The sequence below is a fragment of the Chiloscyllium punctatum genome, chromosome 38 (genome assembly GCF_047496795.1).
Source record: "Chiloscyllium punctatum isolate Juve2018m chromosome 38, sChiPun1.3, whole genome shotgun sequence".
Taxonomy (NCBI): Eukaryota; Metazoa; Chordata; class Chondrichthyes; order Orectolobiformes; family Hemiscylliidae; genus Chiloscyllium; species Chiloscyllium punctatum.
The window spans coordinates 20,626,422-20,651,703 of record NC_092776.1 but is presented as its reverse complement, the minus strand read 5'-3'; the positions used below and the strand labels follow the sequence as shown (position 1 = coordinate 20,651,703).

Here is a 25,282-nt window from a genome sequence, read left to right as displayed (position 1 = left end):
GGGGGGGGCTGCTAGTGAGGTTGGGGAAGGTAGCTGAGAGGGCAATAGGTGGATGGAGGCAGAATACAGTAGGTGTCCTTTGCAGTTGAGAGAGTGTGGCCCTCAGTCGAGGCAGAGCTGACTGTAGAGACTGTACCCCCACCTCCATCCATCTATTGCACTCTCAGCTACCTTCCCCCAGCCCCAACCACTTCCCATTTATCTCTCCACCCCCGAAGCTTCCAGCCTCACTCCTGATGAAGGGCTTTTGCCCGAAACGTCGATTTTCCTGTTCCTCGGAAGCTTCCTGACCTGGTGTGCTTATCTAGCACCACTCTAATCTTGATTTTAATTTTCATATTGACTGGACAAATCAAATGGGCAAGAGTAACATGGGAAACTAATTTGTAGAGTGCATCAGGATTATTTCTGAGAGCAGTACATTACAGAACTTAACCAGGAACAGACTATTTCAGTTTAGTAATGTGTAATGACGAGAAATATTAAGAGATCGCATTTTTAGAATCCTCTTTATAGCAACCTTGGCTTGAGAGAATTTCAAATTCAATTTGAGGGGTGAATGTAACTGAAAATTTATAATAGAGGAACAAGGAAATGGCAATAGTTTAAACCAATACTTTGTCTCAATTTTCATGGTGGAGAACGTTATAAATATCTGAAAATAACAGAAAAGCAGAGAGAGGAAAGATCTATCATGAGTGACAAAGTATTTGACAAACTAATGGGACTTCAGGCAAACATGTCCTCAGGACCTGACGGCCTACATCCAAGGGTTTCAAAGGAAGTAGCTATAAAGATAATAGGCATTGGTCAAAACATTTCAGAACTTAGTGGATTCATTGAAGGGTCCAGTGGAATGGAAAACCCCCATTGTGACACCACTATTGCAGAAAGGATGTTATAGAAGTTATAGAATCCCTACACTGTGGAAATAGCCCATTTGCCCCAACAAATCCATAATGACTCTCCAATGAGTAACCCACCCAGACCCATTCCCCTACCCTATTACTCTACATTTTCCCTGACTAATGCACCTAACATACACATCCCTGAACACTATGGGCAATTTATGGTCAATTCACCTAACCTGCAAATCTTTGTGATGTGGGAGGAAACTGGTGCACCTGGGGGAAACTTACAAAGACATGGGGAGAATGGACAAACTCCACACAGACAGACAATTGCCCGAGGCTGGAATTGAACCTGGGTCCTTGACTTTGGTGAGGTAGCAGTGCTAACCACTGAGCCACCGTGCCACTTCTGGGAGGGAGACAGAAAGCAAAAACTGTAGGGCAGTTAGCCTACTTTTGGATTTGGGAAAATGCTAGAATCCATCATTAAGAAGAAATAGCGTGACATTTAGAAAATCTTAATACAATCAGAGTCAATGTGGTTTTGTGAAAGAGAAATCATGTTTGATAAACTTGCTTTGCTTGATAATAAAAAGCAGAGTTGATTTGAAAAAAAAGGAATCAGGTGTATTGCATTTGGATTTCCAAAAGGTATTCCATAAGGGGGCAAATAAAACATGATTGGACAAGATAGAAACTCCCAACATCAGAAGATGAAGAATTAGGATTTATGGGCACTTTACAGGTTGGAAAATCATGACAATTGGAATGCCACGAGGATCATTCCTAGGGCCTCAATTATTTACTATATGAAGTAATAACTTGGAAGAGGAGGCAGAGTATAACACACTAGAATTCATGGATGATACAAAACTAGGTGGAAGGGCATGTTGTGATGAGGACAGAATGAATCTGCAATATAGCCTACTGGGGCTTCCCCCAGCCCCAACCCCTTCCCATTTATCTCTCCACCCCCAAAGCTTCCAGCCTCATTCCTGATGAAGGGCTTTTGCCCAAAATGTCGATTTTCCTGCTCCTCTATTGCTGAGTAGTTGAAGATTACAATAAGGAAGTCTCGCTACAGCTGTACAGGTTGTTAATGAAGCTGTACCTGACATTGTGTATCCGGTTTTGGCACTTGTATTTAAAAAATGGAGGCCGTTCAAAAGTGATTCATTAAGATTGTTCCTCAGATTGGTTTATTAGGATGTCTAAATAGGTTAGGCCATTATTTCTTAGTGTTTAGAAGAATGAAGGATAATATTATTGAAAAATGCAAGTTTTTGAGCAGGCTTGACAGGGTAATTGTTGAGGAGATGTGTTCATTAGTGAGGGAATAAGGCCATTTAGCCCATTGAGTCTACTCTGCCACTGAAGGAGCTCGTGGCTGATGTGAGAATTATTAACTCCACTTTCCTGCCTGATGTGTCTACCTCAGCCTTGTATGTACTTTAATGACACAACCTCAACAGCCTTCAGCAGTAAGGACTTCCAAACATTCACAATCATCTGACAGAAGAAAATTCTCATCTCTTTCTTAAATGTATCACCACTTAATCTGAAATGCCTCTGGTCCAAGACTCACCCACAACCTTTCCCCATCTGCCCTGCCAAGTCCCTTAAAAAGCTTGTTTGTTTCATTAATGTTGCCTCTCATTCTTTGGAACTCAACTGAGTACAGAACCAATCTACTTAACCTCTCCTCATAAGACAGTCCCTTTATACCTAAGATCCAATTTAATAATACTGTAGCTTTCTCCAATGAAAAATTAGACAGCTAAGGTAAGGAAGGAGATATTGCAGTGACTCAGCATTGTTTCCATTTTTTTCAATTTTCCTCCTATTGTTTCTTACTCTCACCTTCATATTGTCATGGAAATGATGAAATGGAGAATAGTGGCTGTGTCTGGAAGAGCTGGGGTATTTTTTAGGTGGTTATTTGTCAATGGAAAGTAATATTTAAATATCTGCATAAATTTAGAATTTATTTACTTTCTAAAATATTTAGTGAGGTAACCAATATAAGATGTAGGAATTTCAAGAGCTCAGATAACCTGCCTTCTCTTCTCTGCTACTTAAAGTGGTAAAAGTGATTCTTAAAACCTTTGCCAACTCGATCTTCTCCTCCAACAATGTGATGAGACCGTTATTCCCCCACCAGGATTCAGAGCATTAAACTGCTTCTGTTGTTTCCCCACTTTATCAAAAGTTACGGTGCTAAATTCACCCAGGATCCCCCATCACCTCACCTTGACTTTGCACCCTTCTCTAGTTCCACTCCAGTCTCAGTGCCATTCTCACAATGCTCTCCCACAGTTCACCTTGTCCAAGACACCTAGCTCCCACTTCCTCTTAACCAGAGCTAATCTATCTGAAATGTCAACTCTGTTCCTCTCCACAGATGTTGCCTGAGCTTCTGAGTATTTCCAATATTGTTTTGTTAGTATTCCATATAATTTGTTCACAACTTTAAAATCAAATCAATAAAATTTTCACTTTCATAACACCCCACTTCCTTTCCTGGTTCAGTTCTATTTGTGGTTCACTAGAACCATAAATTGAACATAAGGTAAACTTGAACAGGGAATGCTTTATTATGCATCCTCTCAGCTCTATCGTCCTAGACATGCTTCTAGTCCCACCTCTGGGCTACCTGACCCACTCTATTAAAAGGGCAGCACACCTCACCACATACACATTGGCTTGATATTGTTACTCTCAACTCATGAACTGCCCACTTCCCCACCAGGCCTCCTAACATCACCAACCTCTCCTGAAACACCCATCCTCAACCCTCTGCCTTTACTCCTACTACTCTGGAGTTGAAAGAAAGGCTGGAGACACAGAGTCATTCTGACATGCAGGCTTATAGTTCCTGTAGTTATACATGTGAATGTCTCTAACCAAATTTCCACCCTATTACAGCAGTTAAATGGACCTCAGCCATGAGTTACCTTTGGTGTGTCTGATCAGTTCTCTCTGTCCATCACTTTCATCCTGTTCAAAAGCTTTCTTGTAGTTTTACCATATCACACACCGGCATCTTCAAATCACAATGCCCCCCAACACCTCACTTCTGTTGTCCAACTATTTGGGACTGCCTTCATCCAATTTCATTCCTATTTGTAGAATCATAGTCAGAAAATGACCTGGAATAATATCTCTTCCCCTTCCACACCATTTTCCCTGGAGTTTCACGCTACACAATTTTCATATTTTCAATCCACACAATTCCTCCCAATACCATCATCCAAAGTCACAACAGCACAGTCCACAAGTAAGTAGATGGCATCCAGCTCTTTCTCACCATCAGCCCTCTTGAACTGTCTCTGTCTCTGGTTTATCACACTGCTTGCCAAAGTCTAGTATTCAATTAACAGAAATTGTCTCTTCTGTGAAGTCCCCAGTGTATTTCACTACTTTAAAATAATAACAAATGGAAATTGGGATTATGTGCACTCTCTGCTTCTTTTTACAACAACCAATGGACTCACAGCATGAAGGCACAGCATAAATTCTAATTTGGAAAGATTATCCAGAAAAGGCACTGCTTTGAGAAATAGAAGTTTAAACATAAAATTGACTTAGTATGGTTAGACCTGGGTATATGTAAGTTTGCTGAACAGCTTTTTACAAAGAACAAAGAAACATAGAAAATTACAGCACAGGAATAGGCCCTTCGGCCAACCAAGACTGTACCAATACATGATGCCTCTCTGAACTAAAATCAATTTGCCTCTACATGATCCATATCCCTCCAATCCTTGCCTGTGTATCTGTGAAGATGTCTCTTAAATCTTACTATTGTATCTGTCTCCATCACCTCCCCTGGCAGCACATTCCAGGTACTTACCAGATGCTTTGCAAACATTTCCCTCATATTTCCTTTTAACTTAACTCCTTCTACTTTAAACCTAGGTCCCCAAGTAACTTACATTTCTACCCGAAGGAAAAAGACTCCAACTATCTATTTGATATATGCCTTGCATAACTTTGTAAACTACCATAAGGTTACCACTCATCCTTCAGTATTCAAGTCCTCAGCAAAGGACTCAGCTTCATACCCTTACGCCCCCATCTTAATGAATTTTGGGCTCACCATGATGTCGAATTGTTTTTCCGCCTCCATCTCTGCACTCACTCTTTTGGGCAGGACTCCCCCCTCTTTCCACTGATCCCTTTACCCACCTCCAGTACTCACCCTCCACTTGGACCCCTTCTTCTGGCTTCTTACCTGCCCATGATCTCTTCAGTGAAAACTGCCAGCGTGACATCAGCTGTCTCAATGTCTCTGCTCCTCTCACCCACTCTAACCTGTCCCCTTTTGAAATTGCTGCTCACAGGTCCAACCCTAATTCGGTAATTAAACCAGCCGAGAAAAGTGGTGCTGTTGTAGTCTGGCACACTGATCTTTACCTTGCAGAGGCTCAACGCTAACTCTCGGACACTTCTTTCTACAGCCCCCTGGACCATGACCCCACATCTGAACATCAAGACATTGTTGTGAGGACTGTCACCGATCTCATTACCTCTGGAGACCTTCTCCCCTATTGCCTCCAAGCTTATCCTCTCCTAACCCTGGACAGCCTGCTTCTAGCTCCTTTCCAAATACAGAAACCAGTCTGCCCCGGTATGTCCATGGTATCAGTCTGTTCCTGCCCCATCAAACTCATTTCCTCCTGCCTGGACTCCATCTACTCTCCACTTATCCATACCCTGCTCACCTATAACCTCAATTCCTCTGATGCCCTTTGCCATTTCCAGTTCCCTGGCCCTAACTGCCTTCTGTTCACCACGGATGTCCAATCCCTCTATACCTCCATTCCCCACCAGGATGGTCTGAGAGCTCTTGACTTATTCCTCAACCAGAGGCCTGAATAATCTCCAACCAGTACTCTCCTCTTGGCTGAACTTGTGTTCTCACTGAACAATTTCTCCTTCAATTCTTCTCACTTCTGCCAAGTCAAAGGGCTAGCTATGGGCACCCGCAAGGGTCGCAGTTTTGCCTGCCTCTTTATGGGGTATGTGGAGCAATCTTTGTTCTGGTCTTACATTTGCCCCCTCCCTCTACTCTTTTTCTGGGACTTCAGCGACGGTTTCTGTGCCACTTCATGCTCCCTCTAGGTTCTTGAAAAATTTGATGAGGTAAAAACAATGACTGGAAATGCTGGAAACCAGATTCTGGATTAGTGGTGCTGGAAGAGCACAGCAGTTCAGGCAGCATCCATGAAGCTACTTGGATACTGCCTGAACTGCTGTGCTCTTCCAGCACCACTAATCTAGAATCTTGAAAAATTTGTCCATTTTGCCTCCAATTTCCACCCCTCTATAACTTTCACATCTTCTCTTTCTGGCACTTCTTTTCCTTTCTTTGACGTCTCTTTCTCCATTTTGTGGAATAAACTGTCCACTGCCATCCACAACAAAGCCACTGACTCCCATAGCTACCTTCACTAAAGTTTTTTACATCCCACAGCTGCAGGGACTTCATCCCATTCTCCCAGTTCCTTCGCCTATGTCATATCTATTCAGTTGATGCCACCTTCCTAAACAGCCCTGCCAACATTGCTTGCTTCTTCCATAACCATGGTTTCCCACTCATTGTGGTAATAGGGTCCTCAACTGTATCCAAGCTATCACCTTGCCCCTTCTCGTCACTCACAACGTGATCAAGTTCCACTTGTCCTGACTTTTCATGCCGCCAATCTCTGCCATTTCAGACAACTCAAGTAAAACGCCACAACCAAACATCTCTTCTGCTCAGTTCCCCTGTCTGCCCTCCAGGGCACCCTAGTCCAATCCTCAAACACCACCACCACACTTCCCCTTCCCACAGCACCTCCCGATGTAACTGCAAAAAGTACAACAACTGCCCCTTCACCTCCTTCTTGCTCACCATTTGAGGGCCTAAATAGAACTAGTAGGTGAAGCAGCATTTCCCTTGCACCTCCTCCAATCTTGTGAATTGTATTTGCTTCACCCAATGTGGCCTACTCTACATTAGAGAAACCAAATGCAGACTGGGGGATTACTTTGCGGAATTCCTCCAGTCTTTGTGTAAACCTGATCCCAACCTTCCAGTCATTTTAACACAGCATCCTGTTCGCATGCTCACTTGTCAGTCCTGGGCATGCTGTAATGCTCCAGTGAACCACAGCGTAAACTGGAAGAATAACATATCATCTTCATACTAGGCATTTTCCAACCTTCTGAACTTAAAATTGAGTTCAGCACCTTGAAATTGTGAACCTACTTCCATTCCTTCCCTTTCTTTTTGCCTTACTTGTTACATTCTCTGTTATCACGTCCTCTCTCCCTTCCCTCTAACCCAGTGGGATTTTGTTCTTTCCAGTCTGGCAGTTAGACACAGCATTGTTCTGCCATTTTAACATTCTGATCACTTAGTCTGAACTATCAACATCCTTTTTCCTACAGTACTCCAACCCTCCTCACCCCCCACCCCCAACTATTGCATACATGCTGTCCCCTCCACACTACATGCCAGCTCTGATGAAGAGTCATCTACATTCGAAATGTTAGCTTGCTCTCTCTCCATAGATGCTGCTTGACCCATTTTGATCTCCAGCAGTTTTTGTTTTCAGTGAAAACAAACCAAGTTTGTCCATCATTCCTCGTAACTAACACTTCCCAAACAAGGCAACATCTTGTAGACCATTTGAGTAGCCTCTCCACAGCCTCCACGTTCTTCTGGTGACATGGCAACCAGAACTATACACAATGTTCCAAATGTTGCCATACTAAAGTTCTATACTGCTGCAACATGACTTGCCAATTTTTATACGCTATGCTCTGATTGTCCACCTTATCCACTTGTGTTGCCACTTTGATAGAACTGTATGTCTCGACCCCTCTGTTTATTGATGTTAGCAAGGGTCTTGCCACTTACTGTATACTTCCGTCCTGCATTATATCTTTCAAAGTGCATCATCTTGCATTCGACTGGATTTAACCTCATCTGCCATTTCTCCACCCACATCTCGAGCCTTTCTATATGCTGCTGTATCCTCTGGCAATTTCTCCTCACTATCTCAGCTCCACCAATCTTTGTATCATTCACAAACTTACTAATCAGGTCACCTACATTCTCCTGAAAACCAATTATATTCAGCAAACTTTGTTTTAACCAGCACCTTATGAACTGGCACTTTTGATAACCAGCAAATATGGTGAAGTTTCCTTTCTTATTTTGTCTAATTATCATAGTTTATAAATTTATTTACCTCAATGTTAAAATACATCTTGTTCAATTGAATAGCCTCATGAAATATCAACAGTCAATTCAATTTCATGTCAATTTCTCCTCAAATACCATGATCTACTGTGATGTTCAAGTAGTCAGTTGAGGGTGTGAGTAAAAAGGCTCCCGGCTGCTAAATTTTGTTTAAGGCAAAGTTGATTTATTATTTATTGATTTACACTGTAAATAAAATATGACAGTGATGTGTATGTACCTTGCATTACATTTCTATCACTTAGTGTGTGTTTTTACATTGATTATGTGGACCTCTTGATTATCTGGAATATTTAATTAATTGGCACACCCCTGGTCCCACAAGTTAATAAAAAGTTTGCTGTACAATACAGACAACAGGGGTCCGAACACCGATTCCTGAGGAACTCTACTAGTCTGAGATCTCCAGTCAGAAAAATACCCTTCTACTGCTACTCTCTGTCCTCTATAACGAAGCCAATTCTGTATCCATCTTACCAGCTCACCACAGATCCCATTTGATTCACCTTTTGTTTTAGCCTTCCTTGAGCAATCTTGTCAAAGGCCTTGCTAAAGTTCAAAAAGACATCTAGCACTGTACCCTCATCAATCAACTTTGTCACTTCCACCAAAAACCACAATCAAGTTTGTGAGACATGACATTCCCTGTACAAAGCCGTGCTGCCTATTACTAGTAAGTCATTTTTTTCCAAATAAGAATCTTCTCCAATAATTTCACAATGGATTAAGTCTGTTGCCCATTTTAAATAAAGGAACAACATTGGCTATTCCTCAGTCCTTTGGGATCTCTCCTGTGACTTTTCTTTTGCAAACATTATACAATTTCCTCTAGCATTCTTTTTGTACTCATGGGTTTTCTGGGATAGCAATAAAACATGATTTACATGGTGTTGCCAAAGTCAAAATCACTAGAAAGTCTGCATGCAGTTATAATTCTGCCCAGCCCAAAAACATATTAGATTTACACATCCCACCTACTAGAAGCCATTGTTAAAAATAAGGGGTTGCCCATTTAAGGGACAGGTAATGAAAAACTCTCAGGAGATTGAGTGTCTTTGATATTCCCTCTTCAAAAGCACTAGGTGCACAATCTTTAAATATTTTTGGGGACGAGGTAGATAGGTTCTTGATTACCAAGAGGATGAAAGGTTACTGGGTTGTGCAGGATTATAAAGTTGAGTTAAAATCAGATCACTCATGATATTATTGAATGGCAGAGGAGGTGAGGAGAGCCATGTAGACTACTGTTGCTCCTTGTTTACATGTTTGTAAATATGGCACATGGTCCTGACCCTATAAATGGGCACTTTTACTGATCTGGAAATTATTGATCTGACACTGGCTATGTGCAAAAAGAAACAACTTCATTTCCCAATCTGGTGTAAACTTACATTCCAAAATAATCAATTGGCCAGCCTTAAATGTAAATAATTTAAAGGTTGTAAGTGTTACGGTACTGAAATCAACTTCATTGGCTGGCAAACAAAGCTCTGTGCTAGTGTGCCATTGAAGATACAAATCACATTATAGCATAGGGTTGCCAACTGTGCATTGCATTTTATAAGTTCCATCTTGTAAACAGCTATCTACACAACACCATACAGAACTGAACTTATAATTTAAAGAAAATGGGAAGAAACTGTGCCAACAGGTATTTGTAAAAATATGAATTTGTGTAGTGGTTTAGATTGCAATGTTTAATCAACACTTTGCAGCACATCCTCTGAAATGAAGATATCCTGTAAGATGCTTGCCCTGCAAGGGGTTTTTTGCAAAGATTTGTGTTGGGGCCCTTTATTTCTTTTTCAAACATTGATAACAAAATCAATTTGATAGAAACCCTACAATGTGGAAGCAGGCCATTCGGTCCACACTGACCCTGCGAAGGGCATCCCACTTCCTACCCTATCCCTGTAACCTGCACTTCCCATGGCTAATCCAACCAGCTTGCACATCCCTGGAACACTATGGGCAATTTAACTTGGCCAGTCCACCTAATCTGTACATTTTTGGACTGTGGGAGGAAACTGGAGCGCTCAAAGGAAACCCATGCGAAGAGAATGTATAAGCTCCACACAGACAGCTGCCCGGGGGCAGAATGAAACTTGGGTCCCCGACACTGTGAGGCAGCAGTGCTAACCACTGAGCCACCATGCCACTCTTCTTTACTGAATCAACTGTTAAATTTGTACATATATCATCATGATAGGTTATGATGGGGAAATAAAGGGAGTTGACAAGAGTGATGACGAATTAACAATTACCATAGCAAGGGATTCTTTCGGTGGAGCCACTCAGGTTCCTGTCTGGCTCAGAACCTTGTGCACTGTCTTAATACTACTTCTGCCTGTTAAAATTATTTAAAAATGAAAGCACTATTTTATAAAGGATGTGCTTCTTAGAAATGATGTGGCTGAGAGAAGACACATTAATAGCAAGGGAATCATACCATTATATGATGAATGTGCATATAACATTTGGGAAGGTTGAGTGACTCATTGCTAAATGCTCAGAAAATATAACAATACTCCTCAGCAATAATAATAAAATCTGAAACTTCAATAATTGTCTCAAATGTAGAGAACTCCTACACTTAATGGAGAGATAACTGGAAGAAACCGCCTAAGATACAAATAGAATTTCCTGCTCAATAATGTTTACTAATGTGAATTTAAAATTATATTTTAAGACCATAGTGTTTGATTGACTGAGCAGATGATAACCTTACACATTATTAAGATAAGGTCAATTTTATTTAGAATACCTTAATTACTACATGAACTTGACATTGAATGAGGATGAAATTCAAAACTAAATATATTTTTAGTCTGGACGAGATCATTTTACAATTCAATAATTTTTAAAATTTCATGTTTAGATTACTTCATGTATGGTCCACGACTGGTTAAATATTTTAACTTTACTTAGCTTTTACTTTCAGTATTCTTGAGCCAAAGAGGACCTATATTATAGGTTTACATATTTCCATTAAACAATTAAAAGCAGGCATATTTTATGTAACATATTAGAAAAGCACATTGCAATTACCTTTTATAATCCCTGCTCAAGATTCATAACACTATGCTGCATGATCACAATTGTTAATTATATCTTAATACAATTACAATAGATTTCCATCAAAGTCACAACCTATTCAATGGCTACTCCATTGACCCAGAATCCACTAAATAGTCAATTATTTTTAATTAAATAATTAACTTTGGAATACATTCAATAGATGAATATATTAATATGACAATAAATGAACAATGCACAAAATTAACAGAAGTTAATGAAAAATTCTATTACTGCAACATTACCCATGATCTGCAGCAAAAGGCCTATATAAACAAAGACAGTTTCTTACCTCAGTTCCATTGTCCAGCTTAAGGATAATAAAGAGTTATGTGACTGATGGTTTGTTTTTACAATAAATCAAAATTTGTATTCATGCAACTTCCCATGAGAGAAATTTAATGTTTGCTTTTTGTAGCAAAATTCTAAACATTTTAATAACAAAATGCAATTAAGATACAATACCTCATTTTGCAGTAAGCATTTCTATAAATGCCATTCAAATTTATAATTAAGAAGGAATTGAATAGACCAGTTATAATTAGTAATTAACTAGTCAATCTGTGTGGTGTTTCACATAAAGAGTTGAGAGCAAGTGAAGTATTCTAAGGTATTAGAATGAAGCTAACTGGACACAGAAGGAAAAGAAGAATAAGAGGGGAGAAGAGGAGAAAAAAAGGAAGAAAAGGTGAGAGAAAGGGGTATGGGAGATGATAGAGGAGAGGTATTTGTCAGAAGAGAAAGATATAGGCATAAATGGAGCAGGATAGAGAGACAGACAAAGAAAGAAGCATTACAGGAGAAGAATGGAGTGTAAAATAGAAAATGATGGCATTGATGAGGCATATAGGCGGTAATAGGGAAATAAGAAGAAAAGGGTTTCAGGAAGACGGGGGGGGGGGGGAGAATGGGAAAAGGATGGGAGACAGGATAAAGAGAGTTAAGGGAAGGAAAAGAATGAGCAAGGTGACAGTTGGAGAAAGAAAAGATATTGGAAGATATTTGGCCAATTAAAGCAGTTGGAGAGAAGAGGTGCAGGATAGAACCCATCTTACTACACGGTGCAAGAGGATTCAGTTACTGGCAAACAAAACTGTACTAGACCAGTCAGGACAGAATTGGCCTATTTGCCTGTTTTAGTGAGTTGGGAAAGGCAAAAGCCAGAATGTGCCTCAGGATGGGGTGGTACTTAAATAGCATTAAGATTTGTCAACATGGAGGGAACAGGACCAATCACATCATGAAGCAGGTGTGGGAGGGGATGAAAAACAGCACGAGGAATGTGTACAGCTAAATTTATTCAGTGATGAAATAGATAACAGGGATAAATGGATGTCACATATAGGAGTTGTCAATAGATTATTTTTGGCAAGCTTAATTCGCTCATGCTTGAGGGCTCTTGTGTCCCTGCTCTGGGCTAGGAAGCCTGGATTCAATCCCACGTCCTCCAAAGTTGTGTAATAACATCTCTGACCAGGTTACAAAGGAACCTTGATTATCCGAATATCAATCATCCGAATTTCCAAAGACAACTTCATGGTCTCGCAAAAACGTTACAGGCATTCGATTTACCACACTGAAGAACATGTGAAAACGCTGGCAAAAACAAAGAAACACAAGCAGCCCAAGCATCAGCAACTGGATATTTTTTGGGTAAGGGTTAGTTACACAGCCCTTTGCAAAAGTAAGTGTTCTACATTACTGTACAGGTATTCCCATCACTTTACCAGGCCGTACATTTAAAAAAATGGCTGAGAACATCAATGCATGTGCGAGGCTGTGCTCCTGTCTTTCTATCGCGGGACTAGGTTCCCAGAAACTGACAAATACTGCTGCAATTGTAGAAGCTCTTCAGGACTTTGTTTAATGCTGCCTTCACCGCTCCTTGCCACATGGTAACTACTGCTGCATTTTTAAAAAGATTCATCATGTTATCATTGCTTTATTTTGTTCATTATGTGAAATCTGCACTCAATACATTAAAATTATAGATTTAAACAAATTCTCTGGTGGAGCAGAGTGTTAGGTCAGCATGGCTTCCTTTCTTTAAGGTTAAATTGATTATCCAAATAATCAATTCTCTGAATGAAATAGTGCCCACCCATCTCATTCAGATAATCGAGGTTCTTCTGTAATTAGAAAATATCTATTACATTATGCTTTTAAAAAATGCAATGTGCCCATCATATCCACAGGCTATGTGGGTCAGCCATGGGAAATGCAGAGTAACAGGGATAGGGTGGGCAGTGGGTCTGGGTGGGGACTCGATGGGCTGAATGATCTCCTTCCACACTATTTTCTATAGGAGGGTATATACAGGAACTATTACCAAGTGTATCATCTCGATGATCCACAAAGCAATTAAAGAAGTCTGTATGTATAGGATAGTCAGTCAGTTTTGAACTACTGGAAAAATACTAACCTCATCTCTTATTCTCTCATTTTCTTTTATCAATTTTTCACATTCATCAATTGCTACAATAGAGGAAAAAGACACTTCACATAAAAATTAAGTCAGTACAATTTTCAATTATTCCTCCAGGAGATCACATTGTAGAGCTACCAATGACTATTCATCGAGCTTAAAATACTGGAAAGAGGTATTTATCCACAATTCAAAGCTCCATATTAAAGTCACACCCAATAAAGGATAGATATTTGGGTAAGATTATCATACATAGTATTAAAAGGACAAGTAAAAAATATTATACACAGGATGAATAGACTATGGAATGGTCTGCCACAAACTACATTCTTTAACAAGGGAATGACAAAGCTATTTGATAGATAGTCAGCATTTTTATTCCTACATTCATTTAACTTATGTTTATCAATGAAAAGCAGCATGGTTTTGAATTTTCTGTGCTGCTTGGATATTCTTCTTAAGCTGCTGTTTGAAATAGCCACATGAAAATGTATTCATGTACTCTTGGAACTTTTGTGCAATCAGATGCTACTTATGCTAACTTCTGCTCAGGCAGAATAATGACAACTTAAAATTACAGTCATAGAGTTATAGAGATGTACAGCATGGAAACCGATCCTTCAGATCAACTTGTCCATGCTGACTGGATATCCCAAATTAATCTAGTCCCATTTGCCAGCACTTGACCCATATCCCTCCAAATCCTTCCTATTCATATATCCATCCAGATGCCTTTTAAATGTTGCAATTGTACCAGCCTCCACAACTTCCTCTGGCAGCTATTGCATACACCCTCTGCATGAAAAAGTTGCCCCTTAGGTCCCTTTAAAATTTTTGCCCTCTCATCCTAAACCTATGCCCCCTAGTTCTAGACTCCCCCAACCCCAGGCAAAAGACTTTGTCTATTTACCCTATCCATGCCCCTCATAATTTTACAAAACTCTATAAGGTTGCCTCCGATGCCCCAGCCTATTCAGCCTCTCCCGATAGCTCAAACCCTCCAACCCTGGCAACATCCTTGTAAAACTTTTGTGAACTCTTTCAAGTTTCACAACATCTTTCCTATAGGCAGGAGACTAGGATTGCAGACAATATTCCAAAAGTGGCCTAACTAATGTCCTGTATAGCCGCAACATGACCGCTAACTCCTGTACTCAATGCTCTGACCAATAAATGAAAGCATACCAAATATCTTCTTCTCTCTCCTATCTACCCGATACACCACTTTCAAGGAGCTATGAACCAGAACTCCAAGGTCTCTTTGTTCAGCAATACTCCCCAGGACCTTACCATTAAGTGTATAAGTCCTGCCCTGATTTGCCTTTCCAAAATGCAGCACCTCACATTTATCTAAATTAAACGCCGTCTGCCATTCCTTGGCCCAATGGCCCATCTGATCAAGATCCTATTGTACTCTGAGGTAACTTTCTTCACTGTCTACTACACCTCCAATTTTGGTGTCATCTGCAAACTTACCAATCATACCTCCTATGCTCACATCTAAATCATTTATATAAATGACAAAAAGCAGTAGACTCAGCACCGATCCTTGTAGCACACCGCTGGTCACAGGCCTTTATTCTGAAAAGCAACACTCCACTACCACCCTCTGTCTTCTACCTTTGAGCCAGTTCTTTATCCAAATGGTAGTTCTTCCTGTATTCCATGTGATTTAAACCTGTTGACCAGTCTACCAAGAGGACCCTTGTCAAACGTCTTACTGACGTCTATATAGATCACATCCACTGCTCGGCCCACATCAATCCTTTTTGTTACTTTTTCAAAAAACTCAATAAAGTTTGTGAAACATGATTTCCCACGCATAAAGCCATGTTGACTATCCCTAATCATTCTTTGCCTATCCAAATACATGTAAGTCCTGTACCTCAGGATTCTCTCTAACAACATGCCTACGACTGATATCAGGCTCACTAGTCTATAGTTCCCTTGCTTTTGCTTACAACCCTTCTTAAAAAGTGGCACCACGTTAGTCCACCTTTAGTCTTCCAGCACCTCACCTGTGACTATCGATGATACAAATATCTCAGTAAGGGGCCCATCAATCACTTCCCTAGTTCCCACAGAGTTCTAGGGTATACCTGATCAGGTCCTGGGGATTTATCCACCTTGATGCATTTTAAGACATCCAGCACTTCCTCCTCTGTAATATGGACATTTTTCAAGATACCGCCATCCATTTCCCCACATTCTGTGTCTTCCTTGTCCTTCTGCACAGTAAACACTGATGCAAAATACTCGTTTAGCATCTCCCCCATCTTCTGTGGTTCCACACATATGCTGTCTTGCTGATCTTTAAGGGGTCTTATTCTTGTTTAAACAATTTTAAAAATTGTCAATGCACCTTGCTTCTTCAGAGCTTGATGTTATATCTCCCGATTCTGTACTGCAACAATCCATGAGAGTTTTCAATATTTTAGTCTTCCATAATGTAAAAAAAAAGTGTAGTCTCTTAAATCTGAATTCATTGCCAGAGATCATGAATTGGGTATCAGTTTGATTACCCTTTCCTGCATCATTTGCAATCCCTGAATATGTTCCCTGAAATCTTGACCAGAATAATATGCAGTCTGTCAGATTTGGCCCTGTCAATATTGTGTACAGACTCAATATCGTGCTGTGGTTTTATACAACAGAGTGTAGTTAAATTTCCTTACTGCTGTGGCATAACTGGTTTAAATAGAATATATACCAGTGCTTGTAGATCCATGCCTGGTGTTTCATCCTCTAGCCTAGAGTCATTGTCTTTTTCTTTATTTCTTTTCTGCAATCTTATTAAATGCAATTTGTCATGCAAGTTAATGTGGGTATATACACGAGCCATCTTCCCAACATATTTATGTGCTCAGTTTGCCTGATTTTCATTGTTTGACACCCCTATGCCAAATTACATATCATCTGCAAATGGAGCTTTGTTTTTGTCCCTAGTAACAAATCATTTATATTCACCTCAAACAGCAATGGCTAAGTGCTGATTACTATGGCACCCCTTCTAATGAGTCTGTCATTTTGATACAGATCTATTCAAAAACACTCTTTGCTTTATTCTGATCTTGGCAACATCCAATCTAGTTCAGACTCTCACCTCTTGTTCCATTGTCATTCTGCCATATAAACTCATTGCTTGTGTAATTCAAGATCATAATTTTTTTAATGAAATCTAAATATATCAAATGCATGGAATTTATTTTGTTAACATTGCCTATCATGTTTTCTGTCCAAGCTTTTTTTATGATACTTTGATTCACAAAACCTTTTCATAGAATCTTTACAGTGTGTAAGCAGGCCATTCCATCCACCAAGTCAACATTGACCCCCCGAAGAGCACCCCATCCATACCCATCCCATCCCTGTAACCCTGCATTTCCCATGGCTAACCCACCTAGCCTACATATCCTTGAACACAATGGGCAATTCAACATGGCCAATCCACCTAACCTGCACATCTTTGGACTGTGCAAGGAAACTGGAGGACCTAGAATAAACCCAAGCAGACAAGGGGAAAATGTGTAAATAGCACACAGACAGTAACCCAAGGCTGGAATTGAACTCATGTCCCTGGCGATGTAAGGCAGCTATGCCAACCACTGAGCTATGCCACCCTCTTTTATTGCTTCCCTACATCAAACGATAAGCTCATGCCTTAGTTTTCTTTATTTATCTTACTGCCCTTTTTAAAAAAAGATCGCTATCATGTCAGCTACTTCCCAATCTTTCTTGGTTACTTCTATTTCAGATGACTCCCCAAAGAGCGACATGAATGTGACCAATTAGGAATAAAAGCAAAATATTGCAGATGTTGAAAATCACAAATGCAAAGTGCTGGAGGAACTCAGCAGATCAGGTAGCAGCCTTGGAGAGAGAAACAGAGCTAGGTTTTGAGTCCCTCTTCTTCAGACAATATTTAAGAACCTTTGTTCAAACTCTGTCCAAGGCTTGTGTTGTCTTCCTTTCCTTGGCCTATAAATTACTTTTGCGATGAACAGGTACTGTCCCTACTCTGGGCCAGAAGGCCCAGGTGCAGGTCCCACCTGCCCCAGAGATGTGCCGTAACATATCTGAACATATTGTTTAAAAAATCTTTAAATGACAGCCTTTCTAACTATTATATTTTTTTTCAGTGCTTCCTTTAACTCTCAGTTTCTCTCCTTTTAGTACCTTATTTTTATAATGTCTCAGTCTATTCTGCTCCCCAAGACAATGAACAACCCTGCCATTGGTGACTATATTGATCTCTTCCTTTAACAGATTTTGGTTCATATCCATAATGTACATAACTAGACCTAAAAATTATATGTGCAGGGAAAATATAGTCTAAGAGTTAATTTCTTACATTGTGACCATTTAAAAATTAATGGATCTTTTATCTTGTCCAATAATTTTCAGTGTGCTCTGCTACAAACACGAAAGTCCATTCCCTACAAAATCAAAGAAAGAATTGCGTTTTTTGCATGGTGGCAGTGGTTAGCACTGCTGCCACACAGCACTAGAGACCCAGGTTCAATTCCAGCTTTGGGTGACTGTATGGAGTTTGCACATTCTCCCCGTGTCTGCGTGGGTTTCCCCCAAGTGCTCTGGTTTCCTCCCACAGTCCAAAGATGTACAGGTCAGGTGAATTGGCCATGCTAAATTGCCCATAGTATTAGGTGCATTAGTCAGAGGGAAATGGGACTGGGTGGGTTACTCTTCGAAACATCGGTGTGGATTTGTTGGGCCAAAGGGCCTGTTTCCACACTGTAGGGAATCTAATCTAATCTTCTGCATTATTATTTTTCTGATATCTGTGTGATCTGATGGAATTAGTGCTCACTCTCACACCTGTTAAAACAGGTTAAGATATCGAAAACTTAGACTTCATTTCCAAAGCGAACTGGTACTTTTAATCATCAGTTCAAGCTGGTTTCCAATCCAAGTCATTAAGATGAAATGTAACCGAGTGCGTTACTCAATTTCAAGACATCAATTCTGCAAGTTTGCTTGAGCATACTTCATGCTGTCGTTTAGTGGAGAGTTATACAATAATGGGACAGATGGTCATTATACTGCAGCACCTTTGCATTGAAAATTAGGGAGTTTGTGTTATTTGACATGACGGTCTCTAGTCAAGCCATCTGCTCAATTTATACACATTTCAAAAAAGAATTATTTTTGGCAAATAGCTGATACGTGGATTATGTGAGCGATAATTACGTCATTGACAAATTAGGGACATCATTTATGATGCGCATAACGTTTAGTTTCTGATAGTTCTGCCACTAAAAACAACTGCAATGACGAAGTTACTATATAACATTTGTCAATGAGTAATATCACGGAAATGCAAGAATTTTGCAAAAGCCATCTCCAATGTAAAAGCAATGTTTAACGTCGAATGTACTCAACAATGAAGCTGAGGCCTGTATGATTTACTTAGATGAAGCAAATATTGTATCCAAACATATTTATAAGTTTACAAGATGTGCAAATGAAGTTAAAGGCGGAATTATTTCACACAGAATCAGGGACTCCCACTTGCGCTCAGCTGCCCACATTCTTGACAAGTGCCAAATGTGATACTTAATTTGACACATCCCCTGAGAGAGTCTGCAACAGGCAGATTGACAAAGGTATCCTCTCCACTCCAAATACGCGAGGAAGCCAACTTGTTGACCCGGCTCTCAGATATTTCACAAAAACCGAAAGAATTGCGGATGCTGGAAATCAGAAACGAAAACAGAAATTGCTGGAAAAGCTCAGCAGGTTAGGCAGGAGAACCTGAGGAAGGGTCATTCGACCCGAAACATTAACTCGGATTTCTCTCAGCAGATGCTGCCAGACCTGCAGAACTTTTCCCTAGCAATTTCTGTATTTGCCTTAGATATTTCAAATCATATCAGGTTTAATCACGGTCTGCAATGATGCTGCACGCACCTTGTTTCGACAACTCGTTCAGATTTCTGATGTGATTTTCTTCTTCACGAGAGGCCATCTTTGCCGGGAACGTTGATTGAGTGAGTGAGCTACTCGGTCCCGGATTTGAAATGTTAACAGGAAGTGGAGAGATTGCCCGATGCTATAGCGCAATTGCAGCTGCACCTCAAACCCGAGTGAGCTACAGTCAGGTAATTCTCGAATACACCCTGTGAAACAAAAAGATTGTTTCCTTGAAAGGAACTCAATAGTTCTAGATGGGATTGAGAAAGAAAATGTCATGATTGAGCTTCTGTTTTAAAGGGGAATTTGAGTGTAATCATGATATTGTCAAGTGTGTAAACTCTAGTGTGTAAAATTACCACACAGGAATACACTGCATTAAAGTTAATTTTATGCCCTTTTAGCAACCAGTTAGCAAATTCCACATCTATTTAGAAACTAGTATACTGGTTTTAAATTCCCCATGAACTTAGTTGGGTTCAAAGGGTAATCTTTGAGACGTGGTTCCCATCTCCACGTTGGAACACGTACAAATGTAGACTTTAAAATGGAAAGTGTGGAATAGATCATGGAGCCGGTATATTACACACACACACAGCCCCAAAGATAGCCGATTTCTAAAATAGCGCTAAAGGCCGATTCATACTGTCGTTTTCAAACTTACAATCGAGTTCGGTGGAATGAGTGCTTTACAGGTCAAGAGCTCAGCTACGCAACCAGTTGTACTCAACTGCATTTGCAGGCAAGTGGGGGAGACACAGCAACCGTGAATCAATTGGAAAACAAAGGCGCAACGCCTAGGTTTTGAACTTGGGATACTTCAAAAGCTGATTGACTCTGTAAAGTGAATCACCACGTAAATATAGTCAGGATTCAAATAGCGCCTCCAACATAACGCATTACAAATATATATGAAGTGTAGTGTAATGTCTGAAACGCATTTTGAATTTTCAAACCGCACAGTTTGGAGCCATAGTTCCAGAATCGCAGAATTACATTAGTAAGATCCTCATCGTCCCTGAACTAGTTCTTTCAAGGACCTATCTCAATCGCTTTTTCCATCGGTCTTGATGTTGAAATGTATTAAATGATTTTCAAACTACATCTTCAATTCCCTTTTAAAAATTAATTTGGAGGTGCCGGTGTTGGACTATGGTGTACAAAATTAACAATCACACAACACCAGGTTACAGTCTAACAGGTTTATTTGAAAGCGCTAGCTTTCGGTGCGCTTTTCGGAGCAGCGCTCCGAAAGCTAGTAATTTCTAATAAACCCGTTGGACTATAACCTGGTGTTGTGAGAATTTTAATTTCAAAAATTACCATTGAATCTGCTGCTGGAACATCCAAACTCTTACTGCCCTATCTTAACTCGCACCAAATCCTGTTGCATATCACTAGTTCTGACTCATATTCCAGATAGTTCGGTGTTGCTTTTTAGTACTCCCATCCTTGTTTTCAAATGTCTCTGTATAGTCCCTCCCCTCAGTTCTGTAATTTCACCCAACTCTAAAATCTTCCAAACGATCTGTGCTCGTCCAATTCAGGCCACTGGAGCATCCCCAATTTTAATCGCTTAAGTGGTAACTGTAGTTTCAGCTGTCTAGTCCCCAAACTCTGGAATTTGCCTTGCGACCATTTCAAGGAATACTATCTAGCTTGTGTCACTAATGTGCACAATGTTTCAAATAGACTTTATATATAGACAAGGATTCATAAAGCTTAACATTGATGGACTGAGAAGAATCAGGCCTCGAGCATCATCATTAGGCATTCATTGCTAGGCATTAAAAAAAAGCCTCATTTGTCATCTCATCCAATTTGAGCTACAAATTTTAAAAAAATGAAAACATTAAGACCAAGAATAGCCTAAAGAGAGCTAACTATATTACCGAATGGTTTCTGGAGGACTAAAGTTATGAACAGTTCAACATTAAGAACTTCTTGCACAACTAGGTTTGAGCCTGTTTTCCAAGATTTCATGAGGAATTCAAACATTATATCACATCTGCTCAATTATACATCAGCTGTACAAAAATTTAGCTGGGTGAAAACGTTAAAAATTATCACATGCACACCTAGAAATATTGGAGCCGATAGCTGGAGCTTTTTGGCAGAATTGCTGTTAGAATTAAAGAATAACAACTTTTCCGTGTCTGTTAGTGCCATCTTGTGATCTCTCCTATTCTGCAATATTAGTAGCACCTGATAGCCACTGGTTTTAAAAAGTTCTGTTCTTGTCAAAAAACTATTTCAAACCATTTGGATGAAGGAAGGCTGATATCACGCTAATTCTCAGATGCTCTTAGCTAACTAATGGACGGATTATTCAATGGTAGTAAGAAAATACATTCACAAGCGAAGTTTGCCTTCTACAGAATTTTGTAGAAGGAAACACTTTATTGCATTCAATTTTGGGTCTTAGAAGCCTAAAATGTGAAAGGTATTTTTTTTTAAAGAAAGTGCTGCATTGAATAATAAATTGCAGTCTATTCTTGACACAATTCAGGCCTTGGAAATGAGCCCAAAAGGAGGTTTGAAATGAAAGCAGTGCTGAAGCTCAGCAAGTCTGCCTGTTTTGTTTTTATTTTAAAGGAGATTTATTAAAATGGTGTAAGAAGTCACATCTGTTATATAGAGACAAAGCTGGTATGGGAGATATGCTTTGGCAGTTCATAAAAGATCTGATCTTTAAGTTCACAGATGACATGAAAGTCAGTGGTGTGATAAATCATAAAGCAAATCTTACAAGATACTATAGATGGTTAAAACCCATTGCCCCATCTTTTCCTCAAGGCACCACTTAATGCTCCCCCCCCCCTCACCAATCTACGTAACTTGGTGTCAAACTTAGGACCATTATAATACAAAGTAGTACACTGAAATGTTTTATCATAAAAAGGTGCTATACCAGTTACCTGTATAATAGATTGAGCTTCTTACACCATTTTTGTAAATGTCCTTTGAAATAAAAGCAAAACAGGCACACTTAATGAGCTTCTTCAGCACTTAGTTTTCATTTCAAATCCTTTGGGCTCATTCCAAGGTCTGAATATCCATCATGAATTTGATGCCAAGAATAGACTGCAGCTACTAATCAATGTAGCACTTAAAAATAAAATGCAAAAGGAATGTTAGGCCTTTAAGACCCAGAATTAAATGTAGTGAAATGTTTCCTTAAACAATTCTGTATGAGGAAAACTTTGCTTGTGAATGTACTTTCTTACTACCATTGAGTAATCTAAGAGGATATGATGATGGAATTAGCATATCAGGTTTTCTTCATCCAAATGGTTTGTGAATAGTTTCACGACAAGAACTTAAAACCAATAGATATCAGGTGCTGTTAATATTGCTGAATAGGAGGGGTAACACAAGACGGCACTAACAAACACTGAAAAAGTTGTTACTCTTTAGCAATTCTGCACAATTCTGCCAAATAGCTCCAGCCATCAACTCCAATTTTTATAAGTTTGAATAAGAATCAGAATCCCTCTAGTATGGAAGCAGGCCTTCTGGCCCAACAAGTCCACACTAACCCTCTGAAGATTATCCTATCCAAACCCATTATCTACATTTACCCCTGACTAATGCGCCTAACCTACATATCCCTGAACACTATGGGCAATTTAGCATGGCCAATCCACCTAATCTTTGGATTGATTCCATGTGATTAGTTTTAACATTTTCACCCAGCTAACTTTTTGTACAACCAAATGATAACTACATATCACATCAACTTACTGTTTGAACAACTTGAAAGGGTTCAGAAAGGATTTACAAGGATGTTGCCAGGGCTGGAGGATCTAAGATACAGGGAGAGGCTGAACAGGCTGGGGCTGTTTTCCCTGGAGCGTCAGAGGCCTAAGGCTGGTACATGTATGGAATGAGCTGCCACAGGTGGAGGAGGAGGCTGGTACAATTGCAACATTTAAGAGGCATTTGGATGGGTATATGAATGGGAAGGGGTTGGAGGGATATGGGCCAGGCACTGGCAGCTGGGACTAGATTGGGTTGGGATATCTGGTTGGCATGGGTGGGTTGGACTGAAGGGTCTGTTTCTATGCTGTAACAGCATTGAAAAAGACCCTTCGGTCCAACCCGTCCATACTGACCAGATATCCAACCCAATCTCGTCCCACCTGCCAGCACTCTGCCCATATCCCTCCAAAAACTTCAAACCCTTCCTTTTAAAATGTTGTAATTGTACCAGCCGCCACCACTTCTTCTGGCAGCTCATTCCATACACATACCACGCTCTGCGTGAAAAAGTTGCCCCTAAGGTCTCTTATGTCTTCCCCCTCTCGCCCTAAACCTATGCCCTCTAAGTTCTGGTTTCCCCTATTTACCCTATCCATGCCCTTCATAATTTTGTAAACCTCTGTACGGTCACCCCTCAACCTCCAACACTCCAGGGAAAACAGCCCCAGCCTGTTCAGCCTCTCGCTGTAGCTCAGATCCTCCAACCCTGGCAACATCCTTGTAAATCTTTTCTGAACCCTTTCAAGTTTCACATCTTTCTAATAAGAGGGAGACCAGAATTGGACGCAATATTTCAAACAGTGGCCTAACCAATGTCCTGTACAGCCGCAACATGACCTCTCAACTCCTGTACTCAATACTCTGACCAATAAAGGAAAGCATACCAAACGCCTTCTTCACTATCCTATCTACCTGCGACTCCACTTTCAAGGAGCTATGAACCTGCACACCAAGGTCTCTTTGTTCAGCAACACTCCCTAGGACCTTACTATTAAGTGTATAAGTCCTGCTAAGATTTGCTTTCCCAAGATACAGCACCTCGCATAAATCATGGAAATCAGACTCAAACTTAGTTGTGCAAAAAGTTCATAATATTGAACTGTTAATAGCTTTAGTCCTCCAGAAGCCATTCAGTAATATAATCTAGTTCCAGTTAAGACTATTCTTGGTCTTGATATTTTCATGGTGCAGCTCAAATTGGACGAGATGACAAGTTTTACGGCCGGAAATGAGTGCCTAATAGTGATGCTCTCGGCCTGATGTTTCTCGGCCCAATGCTAAGTTTATGAGTCAGTGACAGCATATGCATATATTCAGTCATCTGAGTATATCTGAAACACTGCACACATTAGTGACAAGCTAGATAACACTCCTGTGATAGATACAAAACAAACAGCACTTTGCTTTAAAATAATCCTTATTAGATATATTCAGGTATTTGACTTTGTTATTCAAAAATATTGTAGGAGTACTGCTAGGGCTGGAATTTCTAAATACCTTTATCATAATGCTATGGTCTCAGATAGTACAATGAATCCGCAGTGAGTCAAAGGTTCCTTAAAAGTGGAGTCACCGGTAAATAGGCTAGTGAAGTAAGCTTTTGGTATGTGCATGGAGTTTAAGAGTTGAAGACGTAGGAGGTCACGTTGCTGCTGTACAGGACATTGTTTAGGCTCCATTTGGAATACTGCATTAAATTCTGGTCTCCCTTCTATAGGAAGGATGTAGTTAAACCTGGAAGGGTTCAGGAGAGATTTAAGGATGTTGGCAGGATTGGATAGGGTAAATGCGCAAGGTTTCTTCTCCAAGATGGGACAGTCCAAGATGGGACAGTCCAAAAATAGAGGACATTAGCTTTAAAGCTAGAGGGGGTGGGAGATAACAGTGACCTTAGTGGCAATGTTTTCAGAGGGTAGTGAGTTGTATGGAATGAGCTGCCAGAGGAAGTGGTAGACGCTGGTACAATTGCCATATTTAAAAGGCAGG

General features: G+C 40.1%; 1 protein-coding gene across 1 annotated transcript in view; it reads right to left on the bottom strand.

Moving 5' to 3' along the window:
- Positions 1 to 19,686, bottom strand: part of shtn1 (shootin 1) — a 109,863-nt gene extending 90,177 nt beyond the window's left edge. The window contains 2 exon segments of the mRNA XM_072557342.1: positions 13,601 to 13,653; positions 19,532 to 19,686. Of these exon segments, the coding sequence (XP_072413443.1) occupies positions 13,601 to 13,653; positions 19,532 to 19,589 (111 nt within the window). The 5' untranslated portion in view covers positions 19,590 to 19,686.
- Positions 19,687 to 25,282: the final 5,596 nt, after the last annotated feature.